The 14,314-nt window shown below is 42.9% G+C and overlaps 1 protein-coding gene across 1 annotated transcript in view; it reads right to left on the bottom strand.

Annotated features, from left to right (window-relative positions):
• The window catches only part of LOC104158896 (sodium/hydrogen exchanger 2-like), a gene marked incomplete at its 3' end in the record, with an annotated part of 22,643 nt that overhangs the window by 5,665 nt on the left and 2,664 nt on the right, over nucleotides 1-14,314 (bottom strand). Inside the window, exons 4-7 of the mRNA XM_009696657.1 lie at nucleotides 14,240-14,313; nucleotides 9,249-9,466; nucleotides 5,177-5,373; nucleotides 69-158 (exon numbers count right to left, since the gene is read on the bottom strand). Of these exons, the coding sequence (XP_009694959.1) occupies nucleotides 69-158; nucleotides 5,177-5,373; nucleotides 9,249-9,466; nucleotides 14,240-14,313 (579 nt within the window). The remainder of the gene's footprint in view (nucleotides 1-68; nucleotides 159-5,176; nucleotides 5,374-9,248; nucleotides 9,467-14,239; nucleotide 14,314) is intronic.

Here is a 14,314-nt window from a genome sequence, read left to right as displayed (position 1 = left end):
CAGCAGGACCATGCTGCTATCAGCATATTGGAAAGCTCTGGCTGCGTGTTGACGGACGCATCACTTACCCGAATATGGATCTGCTCTCCCACTGTGGGAGAACTCTCTCTTTTCCTCTTGACAGCCAACAAGTCAACGAGAGGACGGATGGTCATTCCCTGTAGCATAACCACAAAGACAAAAATTAGCTTTTCTTCGCATAAATTTTCTTAGTGGTACCTGCACTGGAACAAAAATCACCAGCATGGGTATGAGCCACAGCTACCTTGGTCTTCACCACAACAAAAGCTGCTATTTGAGCTAGCGTCTCTCATCTGCTCTGTTTTATCAGCAAGATAAACAAGTTTCAACAAAATGAAGCTTCAACAAGACTAGAAACTCTGTTCTCCCAACTGTAAGCCAAACGTTTTGTTTGCTCATGGTAGTAGCTTGCCAACGGGAACTCACATACAAGCTTCAGATGGGGGTAGGCAGAGAGGGGAAATGCTCCGCTCTCCTCATCTGGCATCTCAAAGACCACAAAAAGTCAACCAGTAATTTCAAGGTCAAGCCTGCAGCATACTATTACTTGTAGCCTACCAGATGGAAGGAAGTTTGAAACATTCAAAGTTCAAATGCCTGAAACAATGATGGTCCTTGAGACTTCACAGCACGCAGCCTCCCCCAGCACTTGTCTGCTAACTTTTTGAGTATTACATGTCACAGATCATTACTCCAACGATCTTTGATGGCCAGCCGGTGGCTAAGTTTACTAATCAAAGTATCCACCTGGTGGGAAGGGTCAAGGGAAGAGTTTTAATGTCCTTTAAGCCTCGTGAGAGAACTTCTAAAATGCCGCCGTGGTGCATTTCTTAGTCTGGCTTCGGTATGAAATGACTTTTCTAGGACATGTTTACAGCAAAAATGATGGAGTAGTTGATGTTTATGACTTCTGAATGTCACAAATGTTGGCACGGAGGAGAGCTGAACACATTTTTAATTGCAGAAACAATTAATGCGTCATTTTAATAGCTAATAGCAATAAAAAATGCATCGCTATTCAGAGTAAATAACATAAAACTCACAAATTCAGAAATAACAGATATTACAAAAGTTAAGTAGAGACTATGCAGCTTGGTCTCTTCTCTTCATTGGATCATCAGCTGCATTTATTTTCATTTTAAAGTGGCATTTTTTAGTTTTGTGACCAGGACTCCCAAATTTAGAAACACCTGGATTCCTTTGGCCCTTCCTGACCTTTGGAGCATCAAACGTGTCACTTCAGGCCACACGTCATTTCACAACACACCTGTAAGTCCCTTGTGATGCTCCTCCACTCTCCAGGGATAACCCATCTGAAGTGCATCACCTGATGTTGGCAGCTCTGTCGTGGCTCACACAAAGTTTTTCGATGGCCAGCGATCCAGTAGCTAATGGGTCAGCACAGGCAGCAAACAAAAAAAAACTCTTCACAATTATATTTGCTAACAACTTCATAGATGAGATCAGAGGCCAACAGGCTGAGAGGGTGAACTTCAAATGGAGAACGTGGTGTTTCATTTTTAAACTGCACTGAAAGGCAGAACAATGAGGGCTTTTTGTGACATTCCAGACAAGCCCACAGCTCCTTGGAGGCCTTCCTGGTCTACGTGGCACATATCCAGGCCTGCTTGGAACTGCTGAGGACTTGACCATTGCTCAGTCAACCTTCTCAAAACTATTAACCAGGCTTGCTGTGGGAAGAGCCTTATGCAACTGAGTCAGGCCAAAAGAGATGAATTTCCTGGGTTGCGTGAAGCACTTATCAATGTATGGACAAGCCCAACTGCTTACACGTTGGTCGTTAGTCTGTGCAGCATGAGGTTTTTCAAACAGCGTGGTCAGGTTTTCCAAGAAAATGAAGTGGGTTTGTGTTCCGACAAGATGCCTTGCTGGCCTTCACCAGCTTAGAAGGGCCCGAATCATCTTCCCCCGAGTTTCTGTCCTATCTAAACACAGACACTCCCTGCCAACTCTGTATTGATATCACTGTGAATATAAAGAAAACTTATTGCACAAAGTAACACCAAAAAAAAAAAAAAAAAAGAGAGTCCACTACGCACAGAAGTTGTTTTGTAGCCAATATTTCACTTCTCCTTTCCACCCAAAGTGACACGCACCATGAAAGATGCCGGGCTAGTAAAGATATTCACTCTTCAATCCTGCATCCATCAGCGTGGCTGGCAGCAGTGCCACAGACTTCAGAAGCTGTAGGGCTCATTGGCAAACCCAGGTTTCTGAAGGTTCATCTAAATACCTGCTTCTGTTATATTTACCTGCGTTCTCTGTGCCAAGAGACAGCGACATCTTTCTGGTTCAGCTTCTAAGCAAGTTTCCTTTTTTTTTTTCCACTCCCCTGTTCTCGTGGTGGCCTCAGCCACACAATACTGCAGGTATCTGGAGCTTGAGCAAAGTCTGTCTTTATAGATGCTATGTTCCCGCTGAATGGCTGAAGGTCAAGGGGTCATCCCGCTGACACGTACCCACGGGGGACCCTGTTTAACTCCCACCCTTTCGCATGGAGATGACATCACCAGTTGAGCTTTGAGGTTACACAAAAGGCCTTTTCCCGGTCCTGGGAAGGATTTTCCGAAGCCTCGGCAGAATGGAGCTGCTGCCTTAGAACAACCTTTGTCTCGGACTCAAGAGCGTCTCTGCATGAGCGGACGTGCCTAGTGACCGTATCTTTTCAATTTCTGACCCACATTTGCATCTTAAAACTTGTCAACCTCTACCTAAGTAGGCTTCCCCCACCCCTGGCCCCTGCTCTCTCCTTTCAGTCTGAAAACTTCGCCTGGTCCAGCTGCCCTGCGGGTCCCAGCTCCGAGCCCATCAGCACGTCACGCTTGTTGACCATTTTTTCAGCTCATGATGCGGACTAGGCGGACACAGGGAAGCAAAGGGTCAACCCCAACTCTCCACATTGCTCAAGTGCCCGACATCCACACCTGAGGGAGGCCAAGTGGAAGGAATTTGCTCTCGCAGGGTGATGCTCAGCCATGGGGCCACTCGGCAGCTGTCACCGTGACCCACCATCTCCCAAAGCCCCGGCAGCTGCTTCGCTCCCTCCATCCGAGGGTAGGAGGAGGGCAGCCCCAGGTCAACAGCTCTGCATGGACCTCATGCCCTTGAGCAGGAGGTTTTCTGCACAGCCTCTTTCCCAGACCCCCATCCCACTTGCTTCAGCCCTATGGAGACCCACTCTTAACTTTTGGGGACAGAGCACACCAGGTTAGACATCAGCCTTGCTCACTTTAGGACCAGACGACCCCAATTTTTCCACCGCGTGTTCCTTCAAACGTGACAGCGTTGGCCACGTGAACTAAAAGGTGTATTTCAGAGAAACCCCAAAAGGACCCTCGCCCTTACAGACTTGCTGCTGGGCAGAGAAGAGCAAGGGAGACCCATCCAAAACCTTCATCCCATGGCAGGCTGCAAGAATGCTTTTACCACTAGATGTCACAGCAAGGCCGAGAGCTGCTGCCTGCTCCTCCTGAGCTGGCCTTCACTGCGCCCTGAACCACAGTAACTCCTTACAACCTCAGCCCCCACCTAAGGCAGAGAAAAAAAAAAGACAAAAAGAAAAAAAAAAGAAAAAAAAAACACAAGCAAAAAATAGCCCCCCAAAAACAACCCCCAAAAAAACACCAAAAAAAAAAAACCCAACACCAACACCACAAAAAACCCACACCTTTCTCCATCATACACCCAGAGAGGTGTTAATTAAGAATCTATGACAAATAAAAGCCTCTTAGTAAGGAGGGCAATCCCAGCACCAAGTTCTGCCCCTGCCCCAGCTGCAGGCTGACCAGCCGGGGTCTTTGCCCGCTATGCAACTGCGGGCAGGGGTCGGATTGGTGCCTCCCATACGCTCCCCAAGCTGCAGGTGCTCCTACAGCCTTTCTATAGGATTGGGCTTTGCAAAAAACACCCACAGCACAAATCAGTCTTTAAAAAGAAAAAAACCAGAATTTTTAAAAAGGAAAAAAAAATAGTGTATTCATGCTTTAAACAATAAATATCTCAGAGGAACTGGTGCTGTGAAGGTCCGCATCCCTCTCCTACCCTGGTAGCAGGGGTTAACACATCCACAGCCACTCTGTGTCGTGGGCAGGTTGCACTCACTTGCAGAAGCTTTCCCACTGGGTAGGAAACAACCCAAGAATCACTAGGGCAGAAAGAGAAAGCAGGTAGCAACAGGGCTTAGGGATCATTAACAAAAGAAAAATTAGAGGCAAATAAATCAAATGTGCTATGACTTTATTTGCTTCTGATTTTCTTTGCTTTTATAACAAGTAACACACCCAAATTTTTTTTCCAGTGGAAGAGTTAAAGCAATCCCCTTCCTGCTGCATCATCATAAAATAACTGCAGCTGCTTTGCTGCATGAATGTGAAAACACCTGAGACATATATACAAAATATTTTGACAAACAACTAATGACTGTTGCTGCTTCAGCTGTTGGATGCCCCAATAAAATGGAAAACATTAAGAAGTCACTCCTTCAAAATTAGGTCCCTTTAAACTGTCCCGCTTGTGAACTACCAAAACTGAGACGACCAAAGCACAAACCTCTTTTTAAAATCTTGCTGCCCATGTTCAGGGTTTGGAGTATCTCCAGTACCTTCCATCTTCTCACCTTTGGGATCAGGAAAACTGACCTTCATTACCGCATGGCTCAGGTAACATTTCATTTCATGACAAGGCCTACGATAACAAGTGGTTCTTACCTTGCTCAAACAGCAAACTAGTTGTAGAGGTTGATTTGTGTTGGCTTTGCTCTCACATAAACCACATAAAAGCTCTACTTCAGAGAGGAAATCTACACCAGCATCATTCTTTGCAATTTTCACCACTGCTACTCCAATACGGATGGACGAGATGAAAGATGGGACAAGTTATCACAGAAAATGCTGCAGTACGTGTAAGTCAACAACTGCTCGTCAACCTCATGAACATGTGACACATTCTCACACCTTCTGCTTCTTTCGGTAATAATTTCTAATTTTTGTATGCCTAACCACCCAATAGAGGGAAAGTTTTAATGACTGGCAAATCCTTGTATTCATCTAATGGTTCAGTACTGGTTATTTGTCTGGAAAAAAAAAAAATCATGTTCATTCTTTACATCTGCTGGTGACATCAAGATTGTTTTTACCTGCACGAACACAGTGAAGAGGATGACAACGGTTGTCGCCGCAATGAAGAGCTTCTTTCTGTGAAAGTCAGGAAGCAAGAAAACCAAAGAGAAACAAATGGCTCCTCGGAGACCCCCGTAGGCTATAATGAATTGGTCTTTGCTGGTGATGGTGTTCACGTGAAATCTGTTCACAAAGAAAGTCAGCACAAGAACCCCTGAAGAGCAGGAAAGAAGATGGGAGCACATCAAATGAAAAGAGCAATTAGATAAAACTCATAATCTTATGATATATTTTACAGTAGAACATCACGGAACTGGTAAACATCAATCACGAGGAACTGGCCAAGGCCCAAGGTGGTATATTCCTAACAGGTCACTGGAGAAGGGCTTTTCTTCTAGCCTGGTCCAACAGGTTTGCATTTGATTTGTCAGATAAAAATTAATTCCCAATACATTTCCAATTTGGGGGATTACAAACGCCATTGACTGGCCACAGTTCTGGGGGTTTGTACGACTACAAAATCTCAGGTAACTCATCCTGTAGCAAATTCCTTTGTTTTTTAACTCAGCCTTGTGCTTATCACAGTCCAGCTGGGAGACCAGCGTTCCCTTCAGAAGGGCTCTGAATTCTGCAGAGGAGTTTTAGTGTCATCCCACTCCCATGACCTCGGATCCCCAGAACAAACCGTTTACCGGGTGACTCGATGTTAAGCATCAGCTAAATACTGAACAAACAATAACTACTGGCGACATAGGAGGTATTAGCACATTTATCTTGATGGTAGTTAATTAAAGTTTTAGGGCAATTCTATGGTTGTGTGCCAGCCGAAATTTTACTCTTCTAATGATACGGAGCCAGATTCCGAGAACTGAATTGAAATATTAATTGATTTATTCTAATTGGTGAGAACAAATTATTGAATTATTTGGATTATAAATGCTCTAGAGGCAAACCATCAGCAACAATTTAGCCACAAGTTACCCTCCGTTTTCCAAAAGTTTCCAAGCAGTAGCTTGGATAAGTAGCTATATTCTGCCTGTGTTAATGTTGTTTCTTCACATATCCTTCACTCAAAGATTTATACGGTATGAATTTAAGACTACATAAGGTGACAAAGCAATTGATGTAATTTATAGCCATTTGCAAATACATAAACAGATGCAGAAAGGTACAAAAAGTCAGCCCTTAAATCAGTAAGCTGTGATCTTAATACCAACGGCTATGATAAACATCTTATTTCTTGAAGATTAATGGCCATTTTGAGAAGTGATGACAGAGGCAGTCACTGGCTTTTGCTAGGAATTAGCTGGATCCACATTACTATTGCTTTTCTAAAGGGTGTTTGTAAAAAATAAACTTCAAAAGTAGCGCACTTGTAATGTATATATCAAACCTCTTCCCACACAGGTACAACGAAAAATATCTGAACTTTGATTGCACATCAGACTGGTTTGAAGAAAACAAAAAGCTGGGGATGTTCAGGAATAGGGAACTCAATTAACTAAACCTTGCAACACCTTCCCCGTCTCCGGAGCTCTGTGGAGCCAGTGCCCGGACCAGCAGATGTGAAGTACTTTGGTTTCAAGATGCTTCGTAACTTAAAAATAAATAAAATAAAGCATATCTTAGATCACATCTGCAGCTACTGTAAAGCTGTCAATGATTTAAAGGAACAAAATTTACTTGAGCTGATATCCCGGCCTTTGTCTTAATTTAATCCTTCCTCATATATTATTATTAGTATTCCCTAAACTAATTCAAGGCCAGTTCGCTCCAAGAGATGACATACAATTAATCATTTTGAGCAGAATATATTTTCTTCTGGAGATATACCTTGAGAAAGAGCAGAAGGAAATCTCCTTAGTGCTCGGCTAACAGTAGAAAGCTAGTGCTGTCATTCAATTAATGTATTTTGCTTTTTTAGACAATCTCTCTTATATCAAAGTAATTCCAGTTCCCAGGCTTCAGCAGAACCATTTCCCATTTAAGAGCACTGGGAGGGTCCAGTAAAGGACTGGAGTACAGCTTACACTCTAATCCCACCACTGTCAACCCAAAAGGCACCAAATCCTGCCGGCAAACTCTACGGGCACCTCCCATTTTTGGATCGGTGCCTCAAGCACGTCCAGAGCTGCTAGACGGGTCTAAGCAGGTCAGGATCTAACCTCAACCACCATCTCCAAGGCAGGTGTTTCCCAGCCCGGCTTCGTGCAGCACCGGGTCTGGATCGTACCCTCCTGGCACACCTACGGCTCTCCAGGAAGGTGCTGCAGAAAAGGGACACCCGAGTCAGGATCAGATGTGCAAGACGATTTTCAGCTCTGGTTTGTGCATTCTTATTTAATTCAAGGGGGATTTTGAATGGAAAGAGGGTTTTCTGTCCTGGCTGCAGCGCTGAGCCCTTCTCTAATAACGTGCTGCATAATTTGAGAATGCAATAGAAAGAAATGTGTTTAGAGAGCCAGAGGAATTTTTGTGTGCTTTTGTAACGTTACTGTGTTCCTCATGTCTTGCAATGAAGACTTTTTGAACTAAAAAAAGCCAAACACGCTCAGAACTTCTTTTCATTTAAGCAAATAATTTAAGAGAAAATGATTTAATAGTAATAAAACATTTGAATGTACGCACAACTGACTAATAAGCATGTTTCCAAGTGCATTTATGGTGCATAGTTATTAAAACAAACCTTGGCATGTATTAACAGCTAATAAAATCCGCTCTGCTATGTCTTGCTAACCATGGCTCACCCTATTTAAGCAATTTCTTGAAGTGTCTATCAAATTTGAGTTCACTCTCAGTGGTTTACAAATATAAATCCTGTTGAATGTTTTTTTAGCTCTCAAATTCTTTGCCAAAATGTGTGCTCTGCTATATTTGCAGGTACGGTTAACATATAAAAACACCCCTAAATGAGAAGGCCGGCACTCTGCACTCACTCCGTAACTGCACACTGTAAGAGGCAACGGAGAATCAGCCTCCCTGAACACCAAATCAACACAAGATGCAACTGGGGACAATGGTAAAATGGCACATCTATTTTTCTGGTTGTTTAAAACGCATGAAAATGGGATCCCAGAGTATTCTGGGACCAGGAGTCAAGTTTTCATCGTAACTGATCTCAAGAATATGATCTTTAGCCACAATTATCAGGAGAGTATTTTCATGCATAGCTCTCTTCCTCTTGTTATCACTAAGTTTTCGTCACTTTTTTACTGTGAGGTTGGTCAAACACCGCGATAGGTTTCCCAGGGAGGTTGTAGAGTCTGCATCCATGGAGATAATCAAAAGCCATCTGGACACAGTCCTGCCTAGTTGACCTTGCTTAAGCAGGGGATTGGACCAGAGGATCTTGAGAGGTCCCTGCCAGCCTCAGCAATTCCCTGATTCTGTGTGCAATTCTCTCGTTCTCTCTCCTGATCTGAAGTTCTTGAGTAGGACCAGAAGCATCCTCACATTTTAGGTCCCAATTCTTACCTACCCAGCAGTAAGCTGGGTAGATGCTCCTCTGTAAAGCATGACAGCATCTCCAGGGACAGCGGTTTGAAGGTTCCTCCAGTTTCCCACTTAAGGATGTTGCTGTACACAAACTTGTTATGAATTAAAACCCTTAAATCTCTGCAATTCAGAACACGCAGGCAGAGGCCCCACGGTTTTACACGGCTCTCTGATCCCAAGCTATGTACTTACAATCTCCCTCCTGTTGTGAAGATACCAAGGGACTAAGATACACTGAAATGGAAGAGGAGATCATGGCAATCAAAGGAGGGTCTAAGAGAAAGGTATCAATAAAAGATGTCATGAGATTTTCTATTTAGCACCAGTGCTGTCCGTGCTGTGTGCACAAACAAGGAAATTGCAGTAAAATGCAAGACTTGCTACTGAGCAAGTGATGGAGGAGGAGGGAAGCATTGGCTGGGGTGTCCCACTTCAGTCCTTGCAGTCACATCTGGGACAAGCACACACACAGAGTGAGCAGGAAAGGATGATGGTGGGGGCAGGAGCATTCTCTCATTTAACAGCATCACATTTTTCACTCCCATAAATGATAACATATATATATATAAAATAAAATCTATAATTTCACCATACCTAGCGCTCTCCAAATGAGACAGAAAATTACAGTGAAGCAAATGTATGGCCAGTTCCACTCATGATTTTCTCCAATGGTGGAAACTCCAAGAAAGATGAAGATGAGGGTATCGCTAACACTGCTCCACATCTTCATGAAGTATTTGACTGTGGTGTGAGACTTCAGAGAGATGTTGGCCTCCACGTAACGCTTCATGCCCATGGCACAAGCAATGATGCTGAGGAAATGAAAATTAAACAATAAATTTTTGTACTTAAGCACACAAAATCGACACATTGTCATTTATAAGAAAATAGGCTTCATCAAGTCTCAGATGTTTGCAGACACCTCACTGGGTAGTGATTCACTTCCTACAGCAGTGCAATAACATCATGAGGACCACCAGGACAATAAGATACTACACAGGTTGACCAGACTGTACAAATCGGGTTTTTAACAGATAAGCAACTCATCATCTACTGCATTTATCACAGCCACACAGCAATACCTACAATCAACCACACCCAACTCTTCCCATCACAACACTCTGTCTTCAGATCTTGAACTTTGCCAAACTCTAGCCATCTGGGCTGAAGAGTTTCATGCTTAGAAGCCCACATTACCTATTTTGCCCCGATGAGAGAAAGACATTTGAGGGAATGGGAGGCTTGCTTCTTCAGCATGAGAAATGTGTAAACAGGACTGCTGTCAATTTGGCTGATATCTGATCACCATAGCAGATTCTTGTAGGACTCAGAATCTGTGTAGTTTAAGAGCAGCCTGAATGCTGGACTCCTTCACCCAAGGGACCAAAGCGAATCTAAAGTTGGAGAAACTCAAGCATATGACGTACCTCACACCGTATATTTCTAAGCCTGCCCAGACTTGCAGTGTGTATTATTTGGGCACAGCTAGGAAGTCATTGACTCCATGCAACCAAGAGACAATAAAATGCTGAAGCACACTCATAAGGCTGCACAATGAGCCAAGAAAGGCCGTTGCTGTAGTCGGAACATCTAACCTCCTCAGGTATCGCATACCGAAGGCCACTTCAGAAGTGCGCGGCACCAACTAAAACTTCTGCCTTGTAATTTTTCATGGATAATTGGTTCTTCAAGTTACAGGGTACACGTGGATAGCCTAATTCATCAGCTTTTCAAATCAATACATTTTCAGGCCAGCAATCTTAGAAGGTCAAAACAATCAAGCGTTCAAAGAGTCGAAGCTCTGGTTTTTACATTTTAACCTAGCCAGAAACTTTTTGTTCTAAATATTGCACCAGCAATAGCAAAACGGCTTTAGGTTTCCGACATCTGATTTCTGTTGGTATTTGGTAAGGCCAACCACACGGAGTTTTATTGCATTAAAAATTCCTTTCATGAGGGACATCACAGTAACTCTCGATACATTACATCGCATACAGACATGCCCACGGAGAAGTAGATCCTTGGCTTGCAGAAGTGCACCTGGGTCTAGCAGACTGACTTTAAACACCGGTCATGACCAGGACAGGCAAGTGACCCACGTGGATGCAAATAGGTGTTAAGACAGGTGGTGGCCTCTGCAGCACCTTACCCCTAAATGTATCCTCTCAGCTAAGGACTATTCAGGAAAGAGCCATGCAACTACTGCTTTGCAGTGAAAACATCACATTTAACCCCAGAATTTCACAAAGGAGATTCTGCACATTATTTGGGCTTTGACGGAAAAAACCCAGGGTTGCTCCCTGGCCCCAGCAAACAGGGCAGTTTGCAGATGTGCAAAGCTGACTGTGCTCTGGTTGTGGTTTTATAACCTGTATGAAACCATAGACCCTGATTTTCTCCTCCACAGCTATTTATTTATTTCAGGAAGGTGCTGTCGGCCACTGCATCGCTGCTCCTAATCCGCAATGCTGCCAACCAAAGCAAAGTAAGGGCCAGTTCCCTTCAGGGAATGGCTAGCACGCCTTCACCGCCACAACTCCACGTCTATTGATGGACCAGGACAAAGGAATGGACAACAGCTATATTCTTTTCTGCTCTACTTAAAAAGAAAATCAGAATGCTATAAAAGAAAATCAGCAACGCTATAATCGGAAAATACTTATCAGATGTTTGGTTGGAGCAACAAATAAGAAGTTAGAAGAACAAAAAAAAACTTTTTCAAATGAATACGCACTTCTACCCATGGCGAGTTACTGATTATTGGGCTTTGCATTCAAATAAAAAAAACCCCAACACACACACATTTCACTTAAAAATAATTGTCATTTGTTTTTCCTCATCGCCATGAAAAAAACACACTTTTTTTGAAGGAGAAACAAACATTTGGGCTTGTCTGAAAATAAAACTGGGCATCAGAGAGAGGATTTGTAGTAAAGGCAGAGGATACGAGAGGTCAGACTCAGGAGAGCCACGATACTCTTGCTGGGGAAAGAGATCCCGTTTTATCCAGCAGCGTGAGACCAAGATTCAAATCCCTTTTTCTTCTAATGTTGTTTGAGTCTACACCTTTCATCTCCTAAACTTAAAAATATTCTGAAATCAGTCTTTTTTTGATTTATCCTTTTTAGATGGACACACTTTGCATAAAGCACTGAGCCAGAAAGAGTAACAGGGACTGAACCACAGGCTAAAAAGAGAATCATAAATTCTTCTCCTTCTATATCTGCCTCAATAAACAGTGGGTAAAATAGTTCCAGCTAGGAACTGAGAAACGCAACAAGTATTTTTGGGCAAGTGACTTCCAGAGTTGTGGTTTGGGAACACTTGCTGGAGAATGGATATGGGTTCACATCAGATTCACAGAGAGGGAATAACCTTGACCCCTCCTGCCACAGCTTCAAAGATGGACACTGCCACTAGGGTGATGGAGGGGGGGAAAAAAAAAAAAAAAATTCAAACTAAAAAACATTCGCAGAACTGTTTAGCAGACTGGGTTGCATTCACAGATATTTTTTTTTGTTTTTTGGACTATGTAGAATTGATTTTTTTGGCAATCAAATTATTTTTCAAAGAAACAAACCGCCAACATCTGCTTCTTATAATACAGTATTCCCTGGTCACAAATGAATGAATTGTTTGAAATCAAGATATATAAAAGAGGGATTTATAATTTAGCAATTATAAGACCAGCAGTGCAGGAATCAGCTGCCTTTGCCATTGTTTTGCTTTAGAAACAATGCATTATTCAAAAGAATAGAAAATGGGTTCCATAATGGGTACACAGTAGATTGTGATTGATAGAAGGAGACACCATTAGGACTGAATGTTTTCTGCTCCATGATGATTATGCAGCATATTTATTTCACTGCTCTGTCTTACACTCTTAAAAATAGTTTTTTTCTTACCTACTCCAAGAGCTAGAACTGTTTTCAGTAATGTTGAATATTTGGAAATATTGCTCCTATTAACCACTCGAGGAAACAAAATCTGCAAGATACAGGAATGGTTCACATTCAAAGCAGCATCATTAGTTTTAAAATAGATCTCCCAGATACTCCTGTGTCTAGCTGGTACCTGACTTAATTTTTTTTTTTCTTTTTATCTTCATTATTATCAGATTTACAGTTGTTTAGAGAGTAGCTATCAACGCAGTCTAAGCGCACTTTATAGTCTTTAGGGAAATACTAAATTGTTGTGATCCTCAGCATCAGCTGACTTAGTTGAGGTAGGAGAACCAAATGCAACAGATATCAGCCCACAGAAACCAGAAGGACTGAATCACTGGTTTTCATCTGTCTCTGCTTTCAAAGGTGAGCTTTCTTTGACTATTAGGATTATTACATCTTTTTTTTTATTTCCTCAGCACCTGCTCTGCAAGTGAAAAGCACAACAAGCTAAGCACGAAGCTTGATTACCTCTCAAAACTGAAAGATCTCCCTCAAAATTATTCATTTTATTGAAATACCTACCCAGTAAAAAGAAAAAGTTAAATTAACTGAATTATCTATAAATCACAATTTGTGAAAGACTGAATTTATAGAAACAAATAGATTCACTTTGCTGCTCGGGTAAGCTGCATGGGAATACAGGAGAGGGAATCTGACACCGTGTGGGACCCGGCTGGTGGCGACGGGCAGTCCCGTCTGCCTCACCTTGCTGTGCCCTCCTTGTACTAAAGCCTCACGGAGAAAAACCACCACTACCCTGGAGTGCTGTTTGGATCGAAGAGTGTATAGAACCGACCGTGCTGTAGTAAATTGCAGGCAGTTTGGTTTTACTACCTTTGAAATCTTGATCTCTGACAACTTTGGCTGAAACTGGTCAGTAGATTTCCAATGTTACTGGAGACAGAGATGATGGATGACACCCTCGCTCAGGAAACCAAAGTCATGAGCTGCGGCTGAACTTCTGGCAGTAAGTCAGAACCTCCAAAGCAGAGGTTTCTATCAGAGCCCTCCACTCCCAAACAGAAGGAATATTTCCAGGCTTCAGCTCCATCATGGATTCACAACTCCCACCCCATCACTCGCTTTGCTTTGTCTTTGGGACCACCACCCAAAGCTAGCTGGTAGGCAGGGCATGCAAATCAGGAGGAGGATGCTAGAATAGACGTGATGTAAACTGAGACCAAACCTTCCTGAGGAGTTGATTAAAAACTTCTTGCAGCTCTTCAAATGTTGGTTTTGACTAGGCCACACATGGAAAACAACAAAATGTGCCAAGAAAGCCTCTTCTGGCTCTGCCAAATCTACTAGACGTCTCGCTGCTTGAATGGCCCAGGGTTTCCAAACAAAAACCATGGAGCTCAAATAAACATTCCTCAATAACCTACATAAACCGCCCAGCCATCGGAAGCTTGCCCAGCAGTAAGTCATCTGGATTGCTTGTGACATGCAGCTATTACCATCGACGTCTAATTGTGTGATGTGTGAAACAGGGTTACACCTCTCAGCTCTTCCACAGGCTTTTATACTGGCTGTTTGCTGCCGTATACAGAATCCCAACTAAGCAAACTCCCTTTAAAACTTTCAGTAAATATAGCCAGAAAGCTTTCCTGGACAAATGAGATGCTAGGACATACTTACGCCACGATCCCCGAAAGGTGAAACATTTCGGCGGTGAGGTAGGAAAGATAGCTGTACAGGAAGACAAAGAGCGGG

Source organism: Cariama cristata, unplaced genomic scaffold, assembly GCF_000690535.1.
Source record: "Cariama cristata isolate BGI_N322 unplaced genomic scaffold, ASM69053v1 scaffold33093, whole genome shotgun sequence".
Taxonomy (NCBI): domain Eukaryota; kingdom Metazoa; phylum Chordata; class Aves; order Cariamiformes; family Cariamidae; genus Cariama; species Cariama cristata.
The sequence above is the reverse complement of the archived record's forward strand: the minus strand, read 5'-3'. Positions and strand labels throughout refer to the sequence as shown.